The sequence below is a fragment of the Lepidochelys kempii genome, chromosome 25 (assembly GCF_965140285.1).
Source record: "Lepidochelys kempii isolate rLepKem1 chromosome 25, rLepKem1.hap1, whole genome shotgun sequence".
Classification (NCBI taxonomy): Eukaryota; Metazoa; Chordata; order Testudines; family Cheloniidae; genus Lepidochelys; species Lepidochelys kempii.
In genome coordinates, this window is record NC_136404.1 from 17181280 (window position 1) to 17208808 (window position 27529).

Here is a 27529-nt window from a genome sequence, read left to right on the forward strand (position 1 = left end):
GGGCTTGCCCCAGCATCTGCGTTCCTTCCAGGTGGGGGCCCCCAAGGGGTAAGCAGGGGCAGAATTTACAACAGCCGTCGTGATAACCCTGCACATTTAATTCTAGCGCATTCGGGGGCAGAGACACTGTCCCATTATGCCTGCCACAGAAAACCCCTACCTCTTGGGGCTGGCAGACAGAAGCAGGGCTGGCAGCTGGGGGTTGCTGGGGTGGGGAAGTCACACCCTATGGGGCCACACAGCTGGGAGGGGAGGGTCCCACAGGGAAGGCGTCGCTCACTGGCCCCAGATGGTAGCGGCCTAGGGAATGTGCAGTACACAGGGGCGGGCGAGGGAGCAAGAGAAGAGGCGGAACCTCCGCGGCGCCGCGCGGGTTCCGGAGGGGCCGTTTCGAGCGCTGCACCGCGGAGCCGGAAGTTGCCCCTGGCTGGGGTTCCGGGCTGGCTTCGGCGTCTGCTACCCCCCGCCCGCGATGGAGGAGACCGAGATGCAGCTCAAGGTGAAAAAAGGTAAATGGCGGCGCCACGGCTTCCGGCGGGGGCCGTGATGGGCGGGGCACGGGGCGGGTCAGAGGGCCCCAGGAAATGCCCGGCGATGGGGGGGGGGGGTGAGGCCCTTGTAGGGCCTCCCATAGGTGGGATGGGGGAGGGTATTTCCAGAGCCCCAGGGCAGCCCCCTAGGGGGGTATAGGGCCCCAGCTTGCCCTCCTGGGTGGCCATAGGGCCTTCTCCGTATTGGGGCAGGGCAGTTATGGAGCCGCAGGTCAGCCCCGTGGTTCGTGCACTTGTAGGGTTTCTGTGTGGCCCCCGTGGGTGGGTGGTGCGGGGCTGACAGTTATAGCCTAACTGCCCCCCGACCACGGCTACTTTGTGTCTCTTCTCCAGATAAATCTTGATTTTTTTTGACCCGTCCTAAGCTGACCTTCCTGCAGCGAGGAGTTCCACAGACTGCTCCTGTGGCTCATTTAAAGAGCTTTTTTTTTTTAAAAGATACATTTTAAAATGTTTGTTTTGACTTTTTATTTCAGTAGACTGCCTTGACCTCTTGCAGTGTATTAAATCCATGGCTGTCTGACTTGCTGCAGGTCTGTGGTTAGCAGGCAGAGCCTTTGCATGTGAATTAAAACAAGAGGAAGGATTTGGTTAAAAGAATCTCCCTGGGGTTTTTTGATTTAGCTACTGATTTAGCTGCACCAGTGCAGATATGACTTATGTTGCTGCAGCCCAGTTTGAAGCAGACACCTGGAAATTGGGATAAGATGCACTAGTGCAACTTTTTTTGCACTGGTATAAACCATGTCTATGTTGTTGGTTTGCACTGGTGACTAAAACCCCAGTGTTGACAAGGCCTGAACAAGTAACACTTCTGGGCTTTGGTGTTTTGTGGGCATTTGGAAATATACAAAGGCAGCTGAAATGAAGCGGCAGGATGTGCAACAAAAGCTCTAGGCCAGAGATTGAATGTGTCTGTAAAAGCGTCTTGCCACAGAGATCCCCAAACGTGTGAGTCTGGAAGTAAAAGGGATTTCATAGGAAATGCCAGACTGGATCAGACCCAGCATCCATCTAGTTCAGTATCCTGTCTGTGACAGTGGCCAGTGTCTGATGCTTCAGAGAAAGATATAAGAACCTCCCAGTAGCAGATGCGGGCCTGCCTTATATCTTATCTTGATTTCTAATAATTAGAAATTGGCTTAAATCGGAGGCTTGAGGTTTAATATCTCTTCCAAAATTTTTATTAGCATTAACTATTATAACCGTGGATATTCTTGCTGTCCAGACAACTGTCCAATCCCCTTTTGAATCTCACATTCCAGTGCCCTACCATCCAAGGGTCTGTTCATCTGTGCTTAATAACAGTCACATAGATGCTACTTCCTCTTTCTCTCCCCTCCTTGCCATAGCACATTGTGTGAGTCCCAACACAAACATGGCCTCATATCTGCACGTCAGATGAGTAGTGGGTGTCTGTGTCCTTTTTGGAACGTGTAGTTGGCACGTGGCTACAACGTGTTTTGCAAAGCTTAGAATTTATCTACATCTGTATTCAAGCAGTTTGGAAAGTTGGCTAACAGAAAACACTGCAATAACTGAACACTTACAAATGAAACAAAAGCTGAGAGCAGGGGAAGCAAAGCTATTTGCCTTAAAAGGAACTTGTTTTTTTTTTTAAAAATGTATTCAGTTCCAAAAGATCAGCCAGCTCACGCTATGCGTGGGCTCAGGACTAGTTGAGCCATAAACCAGTGTATTTAAATATGGCAAAAAATACCCACTACTTACTTTTGCTGTGATTAAAAAAAAAATAAAATAAAAAATCTACATCCACTATTGAAAGGTTACTCCTGAAAACCCTCTCTGATCTTTCTGTTTCAGATAGCTATGATTTATAAGGGGCTGTAGGTGGATATGGGGCATTGCAAACCCCCAAAGAGGAGGCACTCTCTTCCCCGCAAAAGCTTGCAATCTAATTCACAGGATATGGAGCTTGTGAGCCAGAAGGCAGGGTTCACGTCTCCCCTTTGTGTATGGAGTCAGGCACACTGTCTGTGCTCATAAATAAAACCTTTTAAATCACAAGAAAGGTGTTGTCAATTATTTGTATTGCGGTCGTGTTTAGCGCCAAGACCAGGGCCCCATTGTGCCAGATGCTGTACAAACACATAGTGAGAGCGTGCTCCAGAAAGAGACAGATTCAGGGTGAGAAGGGAAAGGGGTGGATGCAGAGAGGGGATGTGACTTTCCCAGGGTCCCACAGTAGGTCAAGAGCTGGGAATAGACTTCAGGTCTCCTGTGCCCTGGTCCAGTGCCCTACTCACTAGACCGTACTGCCTCTCTAAAGAACATTGTGGGGATATCCATAGGGGAAGGTTTCCTAAAGGTATTGTGCTATTATGAGGAAGAGAGTGGTGTCAGTTTGCCCCAAGCACAGGGGGTGGTGAGAAAGATAGTGCAATGCTAGGAATGGAAGGAGAGGAGGATTGGGAGAAGGATGGGGGAGATCACAGAGGTGGTGGGTGTGACGCACAGCCTTCAGGATTGAGAGCTTGAAAGTAATGCAGCACTTTCAAGAAACAGCATTCAGTGGCTTTAAAAGCTGGTCATGGAGACATCAGCTGGGCTGGAAGGGAATTTGTTTACCTCCTGCCTCAAAGCAGTTTGCTGGGTTTTAAAGCCATTGTGCCCTAGCTGTCTAGGGCTTTTTCTGGCAGGGCAGTCTGTGGTCCAGAGCCATGTCCATACAATGGGTTTGTCACACTGACTGCATGCTACTGTGTGTTCATGGCATACTCCGTTAGGATCCCCATGGGGGCTGTTGAGATGTAAGAAGCATGATGCATGGAACTGGGTGAGCAGCCGGAAGGGAAGCTCAAACCCGAGGTCAGTCTAGATTTCTGTGATGTCAGTACCCCGATTTGCTCCCAGGCTGCTTGGGCACTCCACACAGGAACCAGAGCTAACTTTCCCCTTTAAGATTAATTTAAGGCTCTGCTAATCTGCTGGTTTGGCTAAAATGCCCCAGAATCTGTTCAAAGATGTTACTGATCCCAGAAAAGCCAGTGGTCTTACAGGACTGCCGGTGACCTCCCTGAATGATCTGTGGCTAGCAAACCTGGAAGAGCCAGCAGATTCCAGAGCCCCAGAGGGTATGGTAAACCCTGCTGCTGTGCTGTGAGTCTGGGGGGAAAGGTTCTGAACAGAAATAAGTGCTTTGTTTGATTTTGCGTTAAAGTATCTGCTGATAGGCTAGAAGTGTCAAAGGGGTTTGGAGCTCTGCCTTCTCCCCGTTTTATTCCCATTTTAAATAATGCAGCTGTTTTGCTTATTTTAGTTACAGACAAATTCACGGAGAGCATGTACATCCTGGCCAACGAGCCGTCTGTGGCACTGTACCGGCTGCAGGAGCATGTCAGGCGCTCACTTCCGGAACTCGCCCAGCACAAGGTGAGAGCCAGTCTGGGTCAGGAGTCCAGGGCTGGCAGGAACAGGGTGCAAGCTGCCTTTCTTCCCATGACACTAGCACCCCTGGCCATTTTTTCCTGACTCTGTGAGGTGGGAGAGAACAGGATAATCAAGTCAAGATGGGAGTACGGTGTAATGGTTAGAGGAAAGGGGTTGGGAGCCAGAGCTCCTGGGTTCTATCAGATCTGCTACTGAATTGTTCTGTGGCTTGGGAGAGTCGCTTTGCTGCTCCGTGCCTCAGTTTCCACATCTGTAAAATTGAGATGGTATGACTGGACTTCCAGGGCTTCTGTGAGACTTATCTAATTAATGTTTGTACAGCACTTTGAGAACTTCGGATGAAAGGATCCTCAGAAGGGCAAAGTCGTGTAACATAATAAGCTGCTTCAGATAGTTGCTGGCAGTAGTAGACCCAAAGTGACCAGAACCCCTTGGCCCTCTAATGACTGCATTTTGCACTGCCAGGGGGGAGCCTAGAGTACTGTGTTGGGTTTCGATTCCTTACTTCCTGGACCAGTGAAGGCTGGGGGTTGTCTAGGAGCGATGTGTTTCCCCCGCGTCAGCTTGAATCTAGGAGAGGTGACATGCCTTTCCAAGTTCACGCCCTGAGACAGTAGCAGAGCCAAGAGAAGAACCCAGGAATCTGACTGCCATCCCTTGGCTCTAACCACTGGGTGACAGCCCCTCCATTCCATACATGGAGACAAAATAAAATGAGCTACCTGCCTTGTTTGGAGAGAGGGGAGATCTTAAATCTCATTTCCCCTGGCTGTGCTGCAAGGTGTTTTTATTTCCTGCATAAAATATGGGGAGAGAAACAAGTAAAAAGAGCCCACCAGAGGCAAAGGACACTAATGAATCGCAGCCCACAGCTGCGCTTCCCCTTTCCTCCAAAGCACGGAGTGCTGACACTTTAATGCTAGCCCTGGTGTCCTTCTCCCTTTTCTGCCAGTCATGATTCATTAGGAGTGATGTCTCGTGAATAGATTACTGCTCCATGTGTATGCTAATGCACTGTCAGTCCTCATTTCTCACCTTTGCTTTACAACCTTAGTTTCCAAATTAACCCGGATTGTGGCACTTTATTATTCACTTATTTATTAACTATTTATGTATGTTTCTGTGTGCAGAGGTATATAGAGATATGTACATATGTGTAGTGCAACATTGATCTGGTCACATCACCAGGGTGTGCGGGACATGTTTGTAATACAATTCCCGAGTTGTCACTCACCTTGATTTAATCAGAATAGGCCCAATTTCAGGGAGTGTGTCCTGAACAAAAGAAAACTGAGCAGATTGTATGACAAGCCATGCAGAGGGAAGAGCTTGGGTGCCAGCATTGAACAGTTTGTGCCAAAAAAGGTAGGGGGGCACTGAAACCCTACTGGAAAAGACAGCAGGGTGAATGCTCGAGACACACAGAATGTTGTTAGGCAGTGGGAGCGGGGGGCGTTGAGGGGAGCCTTCTCAATCTTTAATTTACTGACTTCCTCAGCTAGCTGGGGTTGTCTTCATGATTATCCTCAAAACTGAGTGACCTTTCTGGAGGTTGCTTGAGTTCACGTTTGTAGCTACTTGCCGTCCCTCCTATTTTTAGCCAAGATAGCTGTCTTTTTTCACTTTCCTCCCACAGAAAGAAGACTCTCATCTAGCCAGATTTCAGTGACCCAGAGGGCCTTGTCCCTATTTCTGCCCATGCTAGTGTCACAGCTATAAGTATTCACAAGCAGGAATTGAGGCCTTGATGCTCTGCTTGATCCCTCTCCTGCGTTGGCCACCAGTCCTGACTCAGGAGTGACTTTTGCCTGAAAAGGGAGGAAAATAATTTACCTAGTACCTCTGTGAAGGCAGCAGATGAATGTCAGATTGCTCTTCTTTGTCCTCTGCTGGCCAGTATAGATGGGATTTAATAGGTCTCGTCTAGTTCCAGGTCATATGGTTCTCTGGAGATATGGCCTTAGAGATTCCCAGAGAGTTTAAATAGGAATAAACTGTTGGGGGTGATTTAGGAGGAAAGGTTGGTGCAGGGAGAAGGTCACCTCTGTGACTTTCAGTGATTTGATTAAAAATAAGCTTAAACCTTCATCCATCTCAAGCTCTCCAGGCAGACTTAACACCTCGCTGATAAGATACAGCAAGATGCAGGGCCCAGGGTGCCTCGCTGTGTCTGAGCTGCATTGCTAAGCTCTGCTCTTGTGCTGCACAAAGCCGCCTTTTTGGATTTCCCCTGATCTTTCAGGGGTGTAGAACTCCTCGTTAATTTACTGCTGAGCGACCACAATTCATCATTAGTGCTATCGCATATCATTAGCTGGCTTTAGCTGTTAAACCCCACGCAAGGAGATGTCCTGGGAATTCTGAGAGAGGACGTTGTGAAAAGATTAAAAAGACAGGAGCACGTCGGAAAGGCTCTTTTTCCTAATTAAGAACATGAAAGCCCCAGGAAGTAGTGAGAATGCTAGGAACAGACGTGGCCTGGCCTCAGATACAAGGCAACCTTGGAAACCTACTAGTGCTAGGGGATGTTGGGGCCAAAGCAAAGCCGCTCTCTGGAGGGTTGTAGCTTTGTAATTTCCTCTGTTCATCCCCCTAACCCTCTACCTCAGCCACTGTGTCAGCCCAGCCCAGCTCTGTCACCTTTTACTCTTACTCTGTTGGCTTCACAAGTAACTAGAGCAGAGCTAAGCAGAGCAGTGTGGAGCCTGGTTAGTACTTGCACTGAAAATCTTCCAGGTTTGCTAGCCATAGATCATTCAGGGAGGTCACCTGCAGTCCTGTAAGACCACTGGCTTTTCTGGAATCAGTAACATCTTTGAACAGACTCTGGGGCATTTTAGCCGGCAGATTCCAGAGCCCCAGAGGGTATGGTAAACCCTCCTGCTGTGTTGTGAGTCTGGGGGGAAAGGTTCTGAACAGAAATAAGTGCTTAGCTTGATTTTGCTTTACTGTATCTGCTGATAGGCTAGAAGTGTCAAAGGGGTTTGGAGCTTTGCCTTCTCCCCGTGTTGGGGATTCATATACTGGGGTACTTTTCCCTTAGAGTCCATAGTGAGCCTGTGTACCAGAATGGTGCTAAGCAACACGGTGCTGCCGGTTTGGGGTAAGAGCCATTGTGACCACTAGTGATCATTAACGATCCCCTGGCACTTTTTGCAAAGACAAGAGGTTGCTGGGTAAAATTTTCAATGGTGTCTAAATGACTTAGCTAGTTCTGTAAATTTTACCTATTAAGCCTACAAGTTCTGGCCAAATTTAAGCATGGATAATTCCTATCTTCCCCCCTCACTAAATTCATCTGTCTTTTCATTGTGCTTTGCTTTTTTCACTTTCTGTTCTTAGCTGTTCCATAGTGTTGCTGTGTGCTGTTACGTCCCACACCAGAGTTGCTGCTTATCAGATTTGCATGAAGTGATCCTATGCATAGTATGTGTAGCACTTACTGAGCCCTTGAGATGAAAGGAACTATAGGAATGTGCATTATTATTATTAATAGTATAAGTCTTTACTTATGCTCTGGCTCCGAGCGCACTGGGATTTCTTAGCAGACTGGAGGATGGAAAAGTCTGTTTGCAAGCAGGCTGTAAAAATGTTCACCAGAGCAGTTCCTGTGAGATTCCTGAATTGTGAAAGACGCTGATTGTCTGCTTTTCTCTTGGGGCTCTGGGTTGGAGTTGATGGGGACTGGGTCAGCTCGGATGGTAGCCGCACCAGCTGGAATGGACATGCCACCTGCGTGGAATGCTTTGGAACTTCCAGATGATCGGTAGCATTCGCTTTAGCAGCTCGTTGGTTCATCTGCCTCACCTTGACTCTCAGCTGTGTCATGGACGCATTCACAGCCAAGAGAAATTTTGCCAGATTGTGCAAAGTATTTAGCTCCAGGCAGCAGCTCCTTTTAAAAACAAAACCAGTGCACTCTTAGTCTGAGTATAGCTCTCAGAAAAAGCCCCAGCAGCGATGCTAACCTGTAAAATGGGAGAGGGACTCAGAATGTGATTCCCAGCAAAAAGCAGCAGAGGGCAAAGGTTGAAGTGATGTGGGATTCATTTTCTTAATGTGCACAACGTGTACCGTAACCTCAGCTTTGAATTCAGCCTGCCTCCTGTCAGTTCCCAGCTATAAACAATGAGACCTCAAGGCTGTGTGAGACAGGGGGACATGGGAACCTACAAGGAAGGCGACATCTGGCTGTCGGATGTTGCAGTGGATGGCAGTGAATTAAATGTTACACAGAATTTAAGACCTATGTGTGGTATTTATCATTGTCTGAGTAGTGCATTTCCAGTCAAGCCATGATATGTGATCTTACCAGCGCTATAGCGCTTTACAAAGGAAGGAAAACAGCATTTTACATATAGGGAAACTGAGGCCTAGAGAGGTAAAATGACTTGCCCAAGATCACTCAGCGTGTCAGTAAGACAGCCAGGAGCAGAACTGCCAACCTGCTACTCTAACCACTGAACTGCAATGTCTCCCTGCTAGACCACAGGTGGCCTTTTCTTCAGGTGTTCCCTATGCTTATGTAGTGTGTCGGTGAATGGGCTGCATTGGTGCTAGCTGTGTGTGTGATGTGGGTTGTATGTCTGTCTAGTACATAGGGGCACCTTCACTTTTCCTGACAAGAAGTTTCATTCTGTGTTCCCTGTGATCTGCCTTTCAGGCTGACATGCAGAGCTGGGAGGAGCAGAGTCAAGGAGCCATCTATACCGTGGAGTATGCCTGCAGGTACAGCAGGGTGCTGGGAGAGCTTTGAAGTTTGCACTTCTCTGGGGCAGCAGCCCTTCCTTTTTCAAACCTATGGTAAATCAAAGGAGCTGGTGAGGAGGCTCAGTTCGTTCTCCACCCCCATCCTGGTGATTTCACAGTACAGGTGTGTTTTCACTCCCATTGAAAGCACCGTTCAGCTCACTGTGTCGTGCCCAAGGTTTTCCCTGCTCCTGATGGCTAGTGATGAGAAGCTGTGTTGGTTATTTTGGGGGTCAGTTGCTTTGGGGGAAGGGGAAATATTTTAAGAACTAAACGTTAACTCCTATTTTCAAACCCGGCAGGTCAAAGCCAGGCACCTGCACACATGGGTCCTTCGATAAAGGGGGCCTGCCTTCCAGAAAGGCTGAGCTCCCTCAACTCTTCCTGGTGTAATGGGAGTAATCCAGCCACTTGTGTTTAGGAGCCTTATTATGGATTCACTCTAGGCACTTTGACTTGGACATTTTGGCCTCTGATTTAAAACCCAATCAATCCCAAACCCTTCCGTTTATGGGTGTTGCTTGGCTGCTCTCACACACAAGATTCTGTAAGAGCTTCCTGCCCGCCCATTCCACCAGCACAAGACCCAGTTCATCCTTCCCAGCCGAGCCATTCACACCACTGCAAAGTAAGTGTCAAGCAGCAGAAATCAGAATGGTGGCAGTTTGCACTCGCTTGGCACTGGTGTAGGTGCAGGGCAGTGATGAACTGAGCCCACAGCTGGCACTAAGTGGCCCCATCTCAGCAGAGAGTCAGGCCTGCGGAACGCTGACAGCAGGCACAGCTCTCTGAAATGTTACTGTTAGGTCTCGTTCTTTTCATTGAGTCTGATGCACCCTTTGTTGAGGGCAATACAAACCTGCCAGTCTCTCCCAAGAAATCCACCCCTTAGGTAGTGTTTGAAGATGCAAAATTCCATATGTAGCTGTAACTCCTTCTTAGCCATCCCCTCACTGGCGTGCATGTATATTCTAAACCCGTGAAGCTCTCAAAGGTATTAACTGCATCCCCTGTTCCACCTGGTCTGTTTCAGCGCCATAAAGAACATGATGGACAGCAGCGTGTATTTCGAGAGCATCGACAGGCTGCTCAAGCATGCCATCACTGTGAAGGATCAGCTGAATTCTGCTCAGGGCCGCAGGTAGCTCGGGAGTCTGACACCCTGAATTCTGATAACTGCCCTACCGCTTTATAGGAATGACTGTTCTGTGACTGCTGAAGGCTTCACTAGCTGTAACTCTGCAAACTACAGACAAGCCAAGCAGTTACACCCGTAATGTGACTCTGTGCTATTATTTAAAAGAATAAGCTCCTTGCCTTGCAGTGAAACTCCGGTTCACTTTACTTTAGGAAGAAAACCCTCTTGTTTACAACATGTTTCCTGCAAAATAACTTATTTCCATACATTTAAAGAAGGGAGTCGGGGGGGGGCTCTTTGGCTAATATGTAGCATTTTTGTGCAGTGTTAAATATATTTGTAGCATGGTGAGGGCCATAATAATAAATGAATGTTTTAGCGCTGAAGAAAGGAGTGTATGGCCAAGCAGGGTCCCCACCCGGATGGGATACTGTTCATTAGGTTGTTTGCGGGGCTCTGTCTGTGGATGGGATTTGCCACTAGTCAGTGTAGCTGGAGGATGCATTTTGCTGTTTGCAGCAAAAGGAAAGCTACTCCAGCATCTGCCAGTAGATGGGCTGAGTCTAGTATGTTCAGTCCATCGCCCCAAGAGCCTTAATGGCATGAGTGTCAGGGGCTTTGTGGAAGTGAAACTCACAAATGCTGCTCCATATACCTAACAGCTTTGAATTTTCTGTTGCAAGCACATGGCTAAAGCATGCAGAATGCCCGGTTCTGTGCCAAGTGACTTTCTGTGCTAGATGTTTGTGGCTACGACCTCTTGTATTTTGCCATGTTTCCAACTTTCCTGGGGCCATGCCTAATTTACACACAGTGGAGCAAATTCCAACAGCAGTTAGAAGTGAGGCCACAGAGACTGTGGGTCTTGACATCCCAGGAGGCAGGTATGGGGGCCATGTAGCCTCCATTGGCTACCCCCCTGTATTAAAGATGGGCATGTCCAATGGCTACAGTTAGAATTCCATGAGCCACACTTGCCCCTACATTGCAGATGGAGGGCTCCAGACTCAAAGGCTGTAGATGAGGAAGCCCTGGTGCTGCACGCTCCCATGTATACTGCTGTCCTTATCTCCTGGTGGATGTGATTGTTTTCTTACAGCGCTGCTGCCCTGCAAGCCCCGAATCCACCAGCCAGTTCCTGATTTCAGACCAGACTGGCCTTTTTCATCCAGCCCAGGTCAGTGATCTCTTTGGCCAGCTGGAAGGGTGAGAAATCTTCCACCCTTAAACTTTCTGGCCGGTCTGTGTGAGGTTTCTTAGAAGACTATTCCCCTTCAAACTGAAAGGCACTGCAGCAAAGGGCAATGATATTGGCTAGATGTAGTCCTTCCTACGTCAGTGGGAAGTGGTGGTTAATTTTGGAATGCACACGTCCCAGATCCTCAAAGGTAGTTAGGCACCCCAAAGACCTTCTTTAGACACCATAAAGAAGTGGGATGGGAAAAAGGCCTGCACACAGCTTGGCAGTTGGAAAGGGGTGTTGCTTAAGTTTTGTTTTTTCATTGGCGCCGACAACTCCATGTTTCTTTTCAGTGGAAAGGAATTTAACAAGCAGGTCATTTTTCCAGGGCTGGGAAGAAAGGGGCATAAGGGGGTTTGAGATCAGAAAAAAGGTTTTAGCCTGGCATTTCCTGAGAGTGGTGAATGACCCCAAACAATCACACCCCACTTCAAAGAGATAAACTCTGTATTTTAGCCATCGCTGTGTGCTCAGGAACACAGCTGTGTTTTAATAGCGTGATGCACAAGGTTTGTTAATCCAGAAATGTGGCCTCTGTCTCCACTCGCTCCTTGCAAGGCTACACCCATTGCTGTCCTAAAGCTAGCACCCAAATAATGAGACCAGGAGTCAGAATAAATAAATTGCGCTGCTGCTTTGGGCAACCTGGAATGAACCTTGCAGCTGGCAGGGCAGGAAACATGGCTTTAAAAAAACCCTGATTTTACTTATTGCCAGGTCATTGTGCTAGGACTCCTGGTATGAAACACTTGGAAATCAATGGAGTTATAACAGTGAAAGTCACACAATGGTGAATCAGACTCCGTTTAAAGAACTGGGTGGGTCTCACGGTAACCAGCACCATCTGTTGTATTTTTATTTTTTATTGTGCATTTCTCTCTCTCTTGTACTAGTCACGCAGTTGCACCAAACAGGGCTCTTGTTTCACTTGCTCCAGCTCTGTCAATCCTAGCCCTGTCTGTGTAACCACCAATCTCCTGGCAACCCCCACTGCATTTGTCACCAGGATTATCCTTTTCAGTGGGGAAACCAGCAGTAGGGCCAAGTGAACAAAGATCTTGTTCCCTTGCATATGTCCTTTGTAGGCAATTAAAGAACAAGGAAAAGTGAACACAAAGGCTGTTGTTTATGTGCAGGGCCATGTTTCTGGCAAACAGCAGCTGCCTGCATTCAGACACAGCTGTTCATGCTGGAGCAAAGGTTTTGCCACAGGAAGTGATCTTGTTGACTGAGTTGTGTCTGTGCCCAGTCCTGGAGACAGTAAGGAACCTTGGGCAAGGCCAGGTCAGTGAGCAGCGGGCCCTGCTCTCTCACGCCCACCTTCCAACCTCCTCTCCCTCAGTCTAACTCTCCAGCTGCGTCTTCTTCTACCCCTCCCATCAGTGGCTGGTTTTTCCTCTCTGAGTGGAATAGCAATCTCTGCTTCACCATAACATACAGCAGCTGCGTTGGGTGGTGAGTCTGCCATATGAACTGTCTAAACCCCCGTAGTGCTAGCAAAGGAACAACAGGAGCAGGCTGGAGAGGGACCAGCAAGGACAAAAAGCTTGGGGTACAGAGGGGAGCTGGGCTGTGGGAGAAGGCAGCACACAGGATGGCCACTCTCCTATGGCTGATACTGGCTGTTTTTTTGCCCTCTTTTCTCTCACACAACATGCAGCTAATGCCATTCTGCCTTACTGAGCCAGTTCCTGTCTGCCCCTCCCAGCTCAGGCCGACCTGGGAGGAAAGGGGTGATGGGGACTTTGAAGTGCAGCTCTAATTAGACAAGTGACGCTACCGCTCACCCCCACTCCCTTTCCTGCACTTTGGTACCTCTCTGTCCTGCAGAGCTGTCATGGGCCCTGTTCTGTCTCCTGCATCACCCGAGTTGCCAGGGTAGGAGCTTTACTCACAGGAGGGCGATGCAAGAGACAGAATGCAGCAGGCTGTAGTTTTTACGGAGCCACCTTTCAACTCTAATTGCCCACTACAATCATTAGGCTGGTTAACGGCAACCCCAGCCCAGCTGGGAAGGAGCTCTGATATAATCCTCCAGACTTCAGGAGGAGTAAGATATAATTTTAAAACTCTGCACCCCTCTCAAGCCCCTCCATCTCAGTGCAGTCCGGACAGGAGGGACGCCAAGTCCCTTTTATTTGGGTGGGACAGTAGATTTCCCCTCGCCCAATGTCTTGTCGAGTTCCTGGGCAGGTATCTTAGCTGTTCAGGTGGGGACGGAGCGGGGAGTGGCCCATGTGAAAGGCTAAAGGGAGATGCAGATCTTGGCAGCATTGGGATGAGACTTCCCCACTCCAGCCTTCACACCAAAGTTGAATCCTTCCCGGAGGCTCCTGGCTTCCGCGACAAAATATTCCTCATCTCCTGGGTGACGCTGTTCCAGGGCTTGCCCTGCACCTGCAGCAGGCCTGGCTCTGCCGACAGCGTCCTGTGTGTCCGGGGAAGGTTGCAGCAATCTTTCTCAGACAGGGGCCTATGGCTTCCTGGCAAGGTGAAGCTGCCTCTGGCTGATGAGGCAAGGTGGGGCTTCTGCTCTATGTATGGTGGGTAGGAGAACTCTCGGTGGATCTCTGGCCGCGGGCGGGCTGCAGCCATGTTCTTGCTGTTGTTGAGGTCACTGGCCGGGGTGTCACTGCGCCGGGCAGAGTCGTTTTCGTAGAGGGTGCGGCAGAGCTCAGACTGGCTGCGCCGTGAGGCTTGGGAGGCCCTGATGAGGGCGTGCGTCACCGTGATCAGCAGGACAATGATCCCGGAGGACAGGATGCAGGCACTGGTTATGCCGGTCTCGATTTCAAACAGCAGCAGCATGTAGATGGAGAGAGCTGGAGGGGAAGGAGAGCAAGGCAGAAATAAGAAGGCCAGTAGTCTGACACACAAGGGAAACAAGTCCTGGGCCAAGCCCACCTCTTGTGGCTGAGCAAGTGCCGAGCTCTTCGGGAGAGATGTCCCGTTTTGATTGAACGTCCCATCTCAATCTGAGCGAAAGCAGTTTCCTTCACTCTGCGACTGCCTCATGAGCCCGATTCTGGACTTCACTTACCCACAGGGCCCATTTCTGGGTGGGGAGGGGGTATTTTCAAAGGCGCCCAAGTTCCCAGTCCTCAAAGGTATTTAGGCACCTAGCTCCCTTGTGGATCTGGATCTAAGTGAGTTAGGAACTTGAGTCCTGTTTAGCTGGGTGCTTTGGAAATCCCCCCTCATTGAGGCATGCACAGTACCCGGCACGTTCCTGAGGCTTAACCGGTGACTAATCCCTGTGTGCTCTGCCCGCCTGTTCTTGGTGTTTGCTTTTCCTCTGTGCTGCTCTTCTGCTCACTCTTTACCAGCAGCTGGCGCCTGGCCATGCCCACACTGCCTGTTAAATAGTTGGATTAAATTTTTTATTTTGAAATCTTAAAAAAAGAAAAATATAGTGTCTGAATGCCCCACTCCTGAAAGGGCTCCATTAACAGAGCCGCAGCCTGGCCCCTGAAGCCTGGCATCCAGCTCATCAGAGATACAGATAGGGGCAGAAAGGGACTTTCCCTGGGTCCGGGTTATCCCACCCCAACAGCACTCTTACACTTTCCCTTGAGGCAGCTGGCAGCGGCCACAGTTGGAGACGGGAACCTAGGTTAGCTGGACCTTGGGCTGATCCAGCCTGGCAATTCCTTTGCTCCTAGAGGCAGCGAGAGGGGTTATCCACAGTGCTATCACATGGGGGGAGTCCTGGCTGTGCCACATTGAGCCTCCAAGGTGCTCGTCAGTCATGACACTTGCTAGTGAGCTCTCTGCTATTTTCTTGCAGCACTGGATGGCCTGGGTGCCAAGAGAGGACGCTGCCCACACGCCTTGTCTTTGGGGACATGCAGGGATGAGAGCTGCCTACTCCTTTTAAAAGCTTCTGAAGCCAAAGCCACAAGCGATTAGCCAGGAGTGGTGTGTAAAGGCCCAGTGGAGGACTGGGATCTCCTTGGGCAGATGTTGTGGCTCTAGGTGATGTTCTAGATCCCCCTAGCTCATTGACTAATGGCCCTGTTTGTGTAAAGCCAGGGGCTGGGTTTGGGGACTTGCCTGTCACAGCCACACCTGTCACAGGCTCCAGGGAGAACGGAGGTGTGCTCTCCCCACCAATCTCCGGGAGAAAGCCAGCACCGTGGAGGGGCATCATGGGGGTATTGGTGGGGGGTGTCCAGCCTCTCCCTCATAAGACAAATGGCAGAAGCATTACAGTATCTCAAAAACCAGGTCACAAAGTCTTTTAAAACTACTTGCTATTGTCCCCCTTTCCCCCTGCTCCCCCGAATCCCAAAACACCACAGCTGCCTTCTGCTCCTTTCTCAGTGTTATGGCCTCTTCAAAGGGAGAAACTGAGGCAGAGAGAAGCTAAGTGTCTTGGCCATGATTGCACAGCAGGTCTGGCTGTGGCCCCTCTTAGTGTAAGATCTGAGCACTTCCCAGCCTCCCATGAGCCATGAGAGGGCTCTTATCCCTGGTCTACAGATAGGAACTGGGACCCAGAGAGATGAAAACCCAGATCCTCAAATGTAGTTAGGCACCTAATCCCCCTTGAGCTCACTGATCTGGCCTAAGTGACTAGCCCAAGGTCTCGCAGGGAGCCTCCGGCATAGCAGGGAATTGAAGCCAGCTGGCCCTAGTCCTGGCACAGCACTGCTGCACCATCCTTCCTTGGGCACAGCCCTGCCCGGTGTCATGCTCAGGGTCTGTTGGCTGAAGGGCTGTCTAGAAGTTACACTGCAGCCAGGCTGCAAACAGGATTCCGGTCCCACCACTGCAGGAATAAACCTGGACTCAGGAACCTGGGGACGCCAGCTGGGAAGCAAGCGATCCTGGCAGCCTGACCTATAAATAGGTTTTCAGCAACCTCCAAAGCACCGGGGGGAGGCAGGTGCCAGAGCATTCTCGATGAAATGCGTGAGTTCTGTGTGGGGCCGAGCCCTCCCTCCCGGCGGAATGAGATCCCAGCGTTTGCAGAGAAATGAAAATGCTTGCCTGCTAAATAGACGGAAACACCGCAGCAGAACAAGCCAATGGCAAGGTGCCGAATCATCCGGCTGTCCAACAGGAACCAGTCAGCTCTGCAAAACAGGAGAGAGAAACACTTCAGTGGTAAACTAGAGCAGTATCTAGTGATGCCCACTGCCTTTATCCCAGTGCAGTATCATTTTAATCTGATCAGAAACAGCTCTACCAGAGGCCTTTCCTGCACCTGCAAGGGGATTGACTCTGTCCCCTAGTGACCCTAAGATCTTATATTCTCTGAGGCTATATAAAGCAGTGCAGAGCTTCTATACCAAGGCTCCAATATTCAAATAAATCTAAGAGGCTGGGGTTTGGATCTAGTTCGATGGCCCAGGCTAGTGGTTTCTACATGCTGTAAAGCACCTCAGTCCAAAAATCTGGACTTGGGGTGAAAAGTGCATTGGCTGCGGGTTCTAGAGCGTCTCAGAGATGCTGTGATGCATTTTAAGCCCTAAACTTGCCTCCTAGGGAGCCGAATTCTCCTCTCAGCCATGTGCATGGGGCCATCTCCTCTGGTCTCTGCGGCACAGAACACTGATGTTGCTGGAAGTGTCACGTGCAGGGGGAGCCATGTAACTAAGCCCAGATCTGCTGTGGAGCTTGGAGAGGAGAGGATTGCCTGGGCAGTTCTACTGCGATGAGGGGCAAGGCTGTCTTCATTTCAATATCTTTCCTTTCGGTCCCCCCACCCACTGATTTGTTGGCTGAGAAATGAAAACCAAAGACAGACAACCCACAGTTGATGAATGAGCTTGAGGTTCAGCCAGCCAGCAGAGGGAGCCCACATTCACCACCTTTCCAAACACGGATGATGCAACTACATAACAGAAGCAAACAAAGCAAGAGCCGTATTTGCTCAGCATTTCTGCAGGGAGGGAGATAAACCTAAAGAGGCTGCAAGATGGAAAAGAAGGCAGAAGCTGGTGGGAGAAAGAAATATTTCAACACTTCTTAAAGACTATTGCAAGAAATGAAGAGCAAAGAAACAAGATGATGCGTTAGTCCATAAGTCTATCGCCCTTTAAAAGAGCATGAAAGGGTGAAGTGCTGTTGCAGTGAACTAAGCAAAGCCAGGTTGCATTTTCATTCTCGGTGCTGAATTGCTTTGCTTAACGAGCTGTGTTAATTTAGATTCACATTTTGGAAGGGGGGTGACCTTCTTTCTGAACGGTGCATAAAACATCAAAGGCCAGCTCCTATCCAGGCACGTATTCCATGCTCCTCACGGTAGTATCTGAGCCCTTCCACTTGATAGATTCAGCTTATTCCAATTGTGACACTGGATGGTTTCTGTGGGCGCACAGACTCCCTTGAGACTTGCCAGGAGCCCTGCTATTAGACGTTAGTGAGCATGCACTCAATAGCTGTTCTTGTCCACCCTGCGAAAGCTGCTTGAGATTGTTTGTTCCCTTCATTACAGCTGAGGTGACCTACAGAACCTCAGCACTCCTCTTATGGCACTTCATGGGCCATCATCACCGAAGGAAGCCCGCACGTCAGCCTCTTGTTAATTGTGAGAGCAGAACATAGTCATGAAAGGAGGTGACAATGGGAAAAGGACACAAAGTGCTGTAGGCTTAAGCATGGTTAAAGGTTGTGATTGAAAGATGCTCCAGCACAACTGTCTCTGTAGGAGACAAGGAAAGGATTGTGTAGCTCATCCCGGAGAGACAGGTGGCGGATTGTGATGTTGGAATGACTGACACAGGGAGCGGTTTTCACATTGCTGAGCGGGATGGGTTGGCAACCCCTGGGGAGTGGCGCTCTGTATCTGTTCTGAGCAATACACGCACACACACCCTCCTTGGCAATGCGTGCGGTGGCTTTGACACTGAGTAACTGCCCCAGGGGTTGAAGGGCACCTCAGTCTCCTAGGTCCAGCAGTCCTTGGCCTCAAAAATTGGTGGCAAAGGGGCCAGTTAGTGCTGATAGTGGTGGTTATCTTTGTAATGTGGACATCTGTCCATTGGGAATTGACTTGAGACCTAACAACTCGTGACATGCAAGAACCACTGGATTGCCTTCAGCCGGGAATGAGTCTGGGTCTTTGTTCTGAAGTGAGCAAGTGTCTTACCTCGCCTTCTCCCTCCATCACTTCCCTCTTTGGCAAGGACTTGGGAGGGTCAGTGAGATCAGGTGCTGGGAAAAACTACCCAGGAGAGTTTGATCTCTGGCACTCAGCCCTGCTGGTTCAGAAGGGCTGGTCAACCTATGGTGTGTGTGTAGGAGTCCTCTAGACCCCCCCAATCTGAGAAAGCAGGAGAGTAACAGCTCTGCTTGCCTCTGGAGTAACTGCATAAGGAACAAGTGAGAGACAAGGGACTTTAACTCAGTTCTCTAGCCACCAGCTGATGAAAGCAGTGATAAGTCCACTTGAGGACCAGCCACCTCATAGGCAACACCAACGATGCTCTGGCCAGCGTGACCAAAATTGCACAATGCTTTTCTGCAGAATCTGGCTACCTAGGGTTTGCAGGCATGAAAAAGGCAATGGGGGAAAGCCTCCAAATGCTGTCCCTAGAACTGCCCCCGTAGGGAACGGCCCTTCCCCTGGCTGGGATGTTACAAGGTGGAGGAGATGGAGGCCACAGGGTCTGTTCTGTGCTGAACTCCTGGGATGTCTGGGTCTGCCTAGTGCTGGGAGTTTGCAGTCAGGAGCTGTTAATAGAACTTGGAAGGGCTCCTGCTCCTCGTTCATTGTTGGGGAAGAGAAGCCACTTTGTTTTATTAATTACATGATTTGGGAGATTAGCAGGGGGGAGGAACAGCCTTTGTTTAGAGCAGGCTGGGGCTATTGAGCGCAGAGCTGGAAACTGGAGCAGTAATTCAGCGTGACAGGCCCAACGTGGGAAAGCCTCCTGCTACGTGAGCAGATCCCCTAATGAAACCGGAGCCCCAGCTCCCTGCTCCCCTCGGGGGATAGGGCTGTCCCGCAGAGATGGAGATGGGCAGGATGAAAACACAAGTTCCAACATGGGGAGACAATAGCTAATTGCATATCAATGGGGGAGAAGGGGCTGTGAGAATTAACCCTTCACAGGCTGGCATTTTTTAGACTAACAGTATTTTCCATTCTAGGATCTCAAAGCAATTTGCAAACAAACATTATTTGAGTGTCACAACCCTACCGCCCCCCCTCCCCAAGTAGGGGTATAACCCCCACATTACAGATGGGGAGACTGAGGCACAGAGAAGTGATGTGCCTTGCTCAGGATCACCCAGCAAGAGTGGCAGAGAGAACAGGACCCAGGAGTCCTGATTCCAAGGCCTCTGTTCTAACCACACTGCCTTCTCTCAGCCCTCCAGGCCACTCAGCTCTCGAGACGCCCATGCCCTGAGCAGCAGGGTGAAGAAATAACAGCCTCTCACCTTGCTTAAGAACTGTGGTGGGGTGGGGGGTGCGAAGCTAATTTAGGACAAACTATTTAAGCCAAATTGGTTGTGGGGGGCTTTCCTGGAGCCTGGCCCAGTGGCAGCAAGGTGCATGGCCCAAGCACTGGGATTGGATTGGAGGATGGATCTAAATCCCAGGTCACCACCTCTGGTGCACTGGCTCCAGCTGTCCCTTAGGTGGGAAGCCCTTTGCTGAATGGCATCGTCAGAGCCGCTCTCTGCTGCCCCCCAAGCTGTTCTTTTGCCCTCGTGGGCTCAGAATAAATTACTGACAATTAAAAGAACCTGGGACATTCTCAACTTTTATACAGGGAAATCCAGAACCTTTCTGTATTCTGGTGTTAGAAGCAGGCTGAGTCCAGCTAGACGGGTCACAGAAACAGCCTCTGAATTTCCTTAGCTCTTTTAATTTCGAGCTTCTTAATCACATCAGTTAATTAAGTCTCTCATCCCACTGAGACAGATAGTTACTGTCCCTGTTCTACAAACGGGAAACTGAGGCACAAAGAGGAGAAGTAGCTTGCTTCAGGGTCACAAGGTGATTCAGTGGCAGGGCTGAAAATAGAACCCAGGAGTCCTGTATCCCAGTTTGCTGAGCTCAGATGGGCCGCTGCAGCTTGGGTCTGTTTCATTTCCCCTCACAGCGAGGCCACTGTCTGCAGCCGAAGAGGATTATTCTGCCCCTTGGGGATGTGGGATCAGGTGAGTGCCCTGTTTCCATTGTCTGAGGCCTTGCCTTTAGATGCTTAACCCTGTGTAAGATGCACCTGTAGTTAGCTAGGGCTCTCCTCCCAGCCCTTCCCAAGCGGTTGCACTCGGTCTCCCCTACGCAGAAACATGGCAGAGAGCTATGGCTGGCAAGCTCAGAGCTTAACAAGGAACAGAAACAGGAGCAATTGGGACTGGAGCTGGTGAGGGATAGGAGAACCCCCGTCACCCCAGCAGGGTTCAAACGGCAACACCTGCGGGCAGAGTGGGGCAACAGGCAGCCTATGTCACAGAATGGCCTGTGACTGCAGCAAACCAGCCAAATGGTGGCGAGGCACCTGCTCTGCTGAGACCCAAAGGCTCTTGAGTACTGTGCCCAGGACATGAGCAGCCATGTTTAGCCCTGCTTCCTTCTCCCACCAGCACACTAGGTACAAACTCGTCCTGTCAGCCAGTGCTGTGTTCCCATTACCCAGCCAGCCCCTCTTCTACAACCATCTGTCTCTCACTTTGGTTTTAATGGGAGCAGTTTGCACTAGGCTGTAAGCTTGACTAGAAGCCCTACAATAAAGACATGCTTCTTCTGGAGCATCCAAGGGTCTTCACAAACATGGATTAACTGAACCTTGCCACTTGTGTGGGAGGAAGGTGACAGGGGTCTTTAGCTCAGTGGTCTCCAAACTGGGCTGCGCGCACCCCAGGGGGTGCGTGGCAGCAGGAATGCTGCCGGACAGCACTCCGCCATTTTTTCAGTTCGGCGGCAGCTCTGCACATCCATGGCTGGTGTTCCCCTCCGGCGGTGCATCTGCGGCAAGTCTTCCAGTCTTCCGTCGGCGGCGCATCTCCTGCAGGTCTACTGGTCTTCACCCTGGGGGTGCACGAGCCAAAAAGTTTGGAGACCACTGCTTTAGCTCTCCGAGATGAGGCCTAGAAAGGGGACGTGACTTGCCCAGGGTCACACAGCCAGAGAGTGGCAGAGCTGAGAGTAGAACCCAGGAGTCCTGAGTCTCCATCTCCTCTATCCATTAGTGACATTCCATCCCTGTAAGCAAGGATCGAATTACTTCAGGATCATTCTGGTGTGATTAATAGATTTTTAAAAGCCAGAAGGGACTGCTGGGATCATCGAGTCTGGCCTTCTGACAGCACAGGCCAGAGAATTTCACTCATCACTCTCTTTTTTGCATCAGGCCCATAACTTCTGGTTGAGCTAGAGCATCTCTTTTATAAAGACAGCCAGTCCCCAAGTCATGGAGACTCCCCGATACCTGGAGGTGTAGGGAAGCTGTTTCAATAGTTTAGTGAAGGTAGGATAAGAAATAATGGGCTTACTTTGCAGCAAGGGAGATTTAGGTTAGATATTAGGACAAACTTTCTAGTTATGAGGGTAGTTAAACTCTGAAACAGGCTTCCAAGGGAGATTGTGGAATCCCTGTAATCTGAGATTTTTTTAGAACAGGTTGGACAAACACTTTTCAGGGATGGCCTAGGGTTCCTTGGTCCTGCCTCAGTGCAGGGGGCTGGACGTGATGATCTCTCGAGGCCCCTTCCAGCCCAACATTTATGTTTCTAAGATTACCCGCACTGTACAAATTGGGCACCTTATTCCTAGTCTGAAGTTATCTAGCTTCAGCATCTAGCCATTGGATCTTGTTCTGCCTTTGCTAAAGTCAAGTCCCTTCTGCTATCAGAAATCTTCCCATTACAGATTCTGATCAAGTCACCTCAACCGCCTCTCCGTTAAACTAAGTAAACTGGGCGTCTTTGGTCTCTCTCTGTGAGGCAGGTTTTCCAGACCTTGTATTGTTCTTGTAGCTCTTTTCTGAACCTTTCCAACTTACCAACTTTCTCCCTAAAGACTGGACACCAGAACCACTCTCGCCAATGCCGTACCCAAGGGTAAGAACATCTGCCTACATCCACTCAGTGTTTTAATGCATAGACGTTCTAGGATTGTACTTGCTCTCCTAGCCACCATATGGCAAATAACTAACTGAACATGAGCTTGCAATGACCCCTAAATCCCTTAATGAATCATTGCTTTTCAAAATACAGCCCCCAATCCTGGAAGTGTGACTTGCATTCTTCACACCTAGATGTATGACCTTGCATTTAGCTATCTAATTAGCTGATTGACCTGTTTCAGTTTTAATGGGGGATTTCACAGGTGAATTGCAGAGCTTTGAAAATAAATAAAACTTTTAAGAACTGAACTCAGTATTAGGTGCTGGGTCAAATTTACAGATGGTCAGGAATTTTGCCATCAATGTTTTTTCCAATGGAAAATGTGGTTTCCACAAAATCAGACTTTTCAACAGGACAATTTTAGTTTTGCAGAAGTGGTTCAATTTTCTGCTGGGAAAGTCAAATTAAGTTTTGGTTTGAATTGGATGGACCCAAACTGAAATATTTTTGGATTGTTGAACTGACCCAAAACGTTTAGTTTTTCATTAGTTCAACATTAAACTGTATTTCCCTATTATGCAGTTTGTCATATGGGAGTTGTAATTTGGGTCCCATTGTTTGCTATGGGCTGGACTCCCTGGTCCAACTACATATTCCATGATGCAATGCAGTTTTCCCTCCAACTCAGCGGTATGGTCCACCACAAGTGATGCGGCTGGAGACACAGGCTGGGAGATGTAATCTACCAAGGGAGCCTGGCCCACAAGTTTCAGAGTAACAGCCGTGTTACTCTGTATTCACAAAAAGAAAAGGAGTACTTGTGGCACCTTAGAGACTAACCACAAGGCAGAACAGGGTCATGTGGCTTTTGAACTACAACTCCCATGAGGCAATGTGCCCCCACAAGGAAATGAAGTTTAACGTTCAACAGACTTCAGTGAAGCTTTTCAGATTGGTGTAACAATCCACAACAAAATATTTTGATTCGAGAAATGTCAGTTTCATTTTGATTGGAAAGGCCAAAACAACATGTTTCGTCATTTCCAAATTGACCTTTTTTGAAATTCTTTGTTCCACGAAAAATTTAGATGTGTAACATTTTGTCTCGATGTAGGATGAAAACAAAATGTTGAAATATTGGAATTTCCTGCAGGATGGAAATTCTGAATTTCACTCAGCTGTAGTCCAATTGATCCCTAGTGTGAATCCACTGAAGTCCGTGGAGTTAGTTACACCGAGGGACCTATACATGCAGACGTCGATAAATTTTCAAACCAAATATTTGCAAATCGCTTTCTCTTTTTACGTCCCAGCCAAGGTGAGGTGTATGTGTTTGGCCAAAACCAGCCCTGCATCAACCATGCAGGTGACGCAGTGAACCCAGGCAGGGTTCCTGGCAGGCGAAGGAAAGAGGCAGTGTTCAGAAATGTTTTTGCAGATGTAAATGTGCTGGCAATTATTAAGTCGACACGTGTCTCTGGGTTAATGATTTGGGGGTCTTTAGTCGTATTCCTGTGCAGGTTGCCTTTAAAAACACCCAGACACCAATCAAGAGAATCCAGCTTGCCAATTCCTAAAAAATGGGGGGTGGGATGACTTATAAACACTGCAAATAAGAACAGAATTTTGGGCAAGATCTCCAGCTGGGGTAAACAGATGCAGGATCTGGCCAGCTGGCCTTCTTTTCTGACTTTGCACTTCCTACTATAGAATCTGCTAAGTATCTGGGATGCTAATGAATTGCAGTGTTAGCTGTGGGTGTGAGAGGCGGCAGGGGAAGGGCAGGGTATAAACCCTAAGATATCTTCTGTGTCAGTGTAGGTTTGAAGCTGTGGTGCCTTGAGGGCTGGCTGGGCATGGGGTGCTGGCTCCCCTCTCGTCCAGCTGCTTCTACAGGTGCCCAGGCTCTCCACTGCAAATGAGCCAGCAACAGCAGCTAGAAACATGGAAGAGGAGCTAAGCTGAGCCACTGCTAGCAGTCAATGGGCCTGGGACTACCAGCCACCCCTGGCAATCAGGATTCCTGGGTTCTCTGCCACTGACTCACTCTGTGACCTTAGGGCATGCCATTTAATCTCTGTACCTCAGTTTTCCTGTAAAACAGCTCTCATAGCATTTAGGCTCTTGGATGCCTCAGTTCATTGATGAAACAGATTGATAGAGCCAGAAGAGTTCCCAGAAGTTACCTACTACAGGACAGGCCTAACAAAGAAAATAACAGAACGCCACTAGCCGTCACCTTCAGCCCCCAACTAAAACCCCTCCAACGCATTATTAAGGATCTACAACCTATCCTAAAGGATGACCCAACACTCTCACAAGTCTTGGGAGACAGGCCAGTCCTTGCCTACAGACAGCCCCGCAACCTGAAGCAAATACTCACCAACAACCACATACCACACAACAGAACCACTAACCCAGGAACTTATCCTTGCAACAAAGCCCGTTGCCAACTGTGCCCACATATCTATTCAGGGGACACCATCACAGGGCCTAATAACATCAGCCACACTATCAGAGGCTCGTTCACCTGCACATCCACCAATGTGATATATGCCATCATGTGCCAGCAATGCCCCTCTGCCATGTACATTGGTCAAACTGGACAGTCTCTACGTAAAAGAATAAATGGACACAAATCAGATGTCAAGAATTATACCATTCATAAACCAGTCGGAGAACACTTCAATCTCTCTGGTCACGCAATCACAGACATGAAGGTCGCTATCTTAAAACAAAAAAACTTCAAATCCAGACTCCAGCGAGAAACTGCTGAATTGGAATTCATTTGCAAATTGGATACTATTAATTTAGGCTTAAATAGAGACTGGGAGTGGCTAAGTCATTATGCAAGGTAGCCTGTTTCCTCTTGTTTTTTCCTACCCCCCCCCCCCCGATGTTCTGGTTTAACTTGGATTTAAACCTGGAGAATGGTCAGTTTAGATGAGCTATTACCAGCAGGAGAGTGAGTTTGTGTGTGTATGGGGGTGGGGGGGATGTGAGAAAACCTTGATCTATGCAGGAAATAGCCCGACTTGATTATGTAAAGAGTTGTCACTTTGGATGGGCTAGCACCAGCAGGAGAGTGAATTTGTGTGGGGGGGTGGAGGGTGAGAAAACCTGGATTTGTGCTGGAAATGTCCCACCTGTTGATCACTTTAGATAAGCTATTACCAGCAGGACAGTGGGGTGGGAGGAGGTATTGTTTCATGATTTCTGTGTGTATATAAAGTCTGCTGCAGTTTCCACGGTAAACATCTGATGAAGTGAGCTGTAGCTCACGAAAGCTCATGCTCAAATAAATTGGTTAGTCTCTAAGGTGCCACAAGTACTCCTTTTCTTTTTGCGAATACAGACTAACACGGCTGTTCCTCTGAAACTGCTTTGAGATCCTCAGGTGGAAAGCACTACAGAAGTTTAAAATAGCCAGTGCTCAGCTAATGTATTGCCCCTCTCCCCCAGTCTACAAGGGATTGGGTGTGCTAATGTCTCCGCTAGCCCTCTGCTGATGCTCCAATGTGGTCTCTCTCAGGCAAGCATTGCTGTCTAAAGACTGGATTACATATTACAAGCCAGATCCTCAGCTGGTTTCAGTTGGCATCCCTCCACTGAAGTCAACGGAGCGACACTAATTTACACCAGCTGAGCATCTGGCCCTGGTTATTTATGCAAGTGCTGGGGAAGTTAAATACTGTGTTAATGTAACCAGATATAAAGGCAGCTGTAAATTTGCTCAGGTAGTCAATAAAGTTGCTAAGCACAAATACACACACATGGTATTAAATGGGTTACAATCCACAACCAGACACTCACAAGATGAATGTTGGCATAGTCAGGTAGCTAATAATGATGCTAAGCAATGTAGCTCATCCAGGAACTTATCTGGCCCCCATCCGTATGCTCTCCTGTGAAGCAGGGCAGGGCTGGGATCCCCATTATAAAATGGGGAAACTGAGGCAAAGATCCAGTTACTTGGCAGTGTCAGAGCAGGGAGTTGGAACCCAGATCTCCTGAGTCCTGGACCAGGGCCACTGTTAAAAAGACAGGGAGTGGGAATTGCATGGGTGGATTCTGGGCAAGTGGGAGATGGCAGGCTGCCGGGCCTGGCAGTGTAGTTCAGTGACTGGCTTTGATGTGGGCTCAGCTCAAAGGGCTCTTTGGGGGACTCTGCATCCTGCAGAAGTTGCATGAAGCTGCAGAGGAGGCTGGAGCGGAGGGGAGAGAGCTCCCATTTACCCCTTGCCAAGGAAGGTCTTTAGCATCTCGGAGTCCTCCTGCCCCTCCCCTCTGCACACCTATCCCGGGCAATCTGGGCGCCTTTAAACAGGTCAACTCCTCCAGGGGCTCCGCACGCAAAGTTCCCCAGCGGGAGGGTGACGATGCCCGGCCCCAGGGGTTCAATTCCTCCCGACTGGCAGGGGACAGAGCCCGGGGGCCTGGACCCAAGATGCTCCCCGCCCCTTTCCCCTTCCAGCACCAGGGGACCCTGCGATGAGCCCAAGCCAAACGCATCCTCCCCCGCCCAGCCGCTGCTCACCTGTCCGGCTCCGGGTCTCCCCGGCCCACCTCGGCGCTGAAGTAGCTTTGCAGGAGACAGAGCAGGAGGCAGCTGAGGTTGAGCACCAGGCACAGGGCGGCCAGCACGGCCGAGACCGGCCGCAGCACCCCCGCCACCCGCTCCGAGACGGCGCTGGGGGAGCCGGCCTGGGCTCGGCCCGCCTGGAGCTGGAAGAGGAGGATGGAGGCGAGCACCGCCATGAGGGCTGCCAGGGTGCCGAAGAGCAGGAGCACGGCCAGGGAGCGCTGGGTGTAGACGGAGGGCATCGCGGGGCGGGGAGATAAAAGAGGGTCCCAAAAAGTTTTGCTAAACTTTCCTCCCCCCCCGCGCGCCCTGAGCCGAGCCGCGCCGCGGACCGGGGAGCGGCGGCTGCCGAGCCCGGAGCTGTCCCGGGAGGCGCTGAGCTCCACGCGCGCTGCAGCTGATCTCGCCCCCCCGGTGCCGAGCTGTGTCTCACCCCGCCCGCGGAGCCCGGCGGTGCTAATCGCGCTGGAGCTTGTCTCTCTCTCGCGCACACACCTCTGCCCACGTGATGTTTCTATTAATTAGGGATTTCAAACTTTCCTGGCGATGGAGCGAAGCTCCCTGCGCGAAGGAGGCGTTTTCTCCAGCCTGGGAGCGAGGGCTGCCTGCCCCCTCCTCGTGTGCAGTTTGCGTCTGCTCAATTTCACTCCAACTCTCTGCCCTGCCCAGCTAGCTGCGTGGAAAGAAAAGCTGGTGTTTTAAAGGGGGAGCTAGACAGAATCTGTGTTGAAAGATCCAGCTAGCCCTGCACTTGCCCTCTCTGCTTCAAAAATCTTTTTTCAATCCAGCCAGGCCTTGTAGGATGCAGCTGTGTGCTGCTGGTGAAAATC

The 27529-nt window shown here is 49.7% G+C and overlaps 3 protein-coding genes across 5 annotated transcripts in view; 2 read left to right on the forward strand and 1 right to left on the reverse strand.

The window, feature by feature from the left end:
* Nucleotides 1-227: 227 nt before the first annotated feature.
* On the forward strand, nucleotides 228-25210 carry BORCS8 (BLOC-1 related complex subunit 8). Of its 2 annotated transcripts, none has more exons than XM_073324634.2 (5): nucleotides 228-509; nucleotides 3832-3944; nucleotides 8626-8690; nucleotides 9745-9852; nucleotides 14877-25210. In XM_073324634.2, the coding sequence occupies exons 1-5, from the start codon at nucleotides 308-310 to the stop codon at nucleotides 14944-14946; spliced, it is 558 nt and encodes a 185-aa protein (XP_073180735.1). In that variant the 5' UTR covers nucleotides 228-307; the 3' UTR covers nucleotides 14947-25210. The 2 variants fall into 2 exon arrangements, with proteins under 2 accessions (XP_073180735.1, XP_073180734.1); XM_073324633.2 differs by having other exon boundaries at nucleotides 233-509; nucleotides 10949-25210.
* Nucleotides 10421-27202, reverse strand: TMEM221 (transmembrane protein 221). Its single transcript, XM_073324632.2, has 3 exons — nucleotides 26655-27202; nucleotides 16082-16167; nucleotides 10421-13911 (listed from the first exon to the last, which is right to left on the reverse strand). The coding sequence occupies exons 1-3, from the start codon at nucleotides 26939-26941 to the stop codon at nucleotides 13391-13393; spliced, it is 894 nt and encodes a 297-aa protein (XP_073180733.1). The 5' UTR covers nucleotides 26942-27202; the 3' UTR covers nucleotides 10421-13390.
* Nucleotides 10949-27529, forward strand: part of MEF2B (myocyte enhancer factor 2B) — a 68110-nt gene continuing 51529 nt past the window's right edge. For both annotated transcript variants that reach the window (XM_073324626.2, XM_073324631.2), the window contains exon 1: nucleotides 10949-11026. The gene's annotated coding sequence lies outside the window, so the exon portion shown is untranslated. The remainder of the gene's footprint in view (nucleotides 11027-27529) is intronic.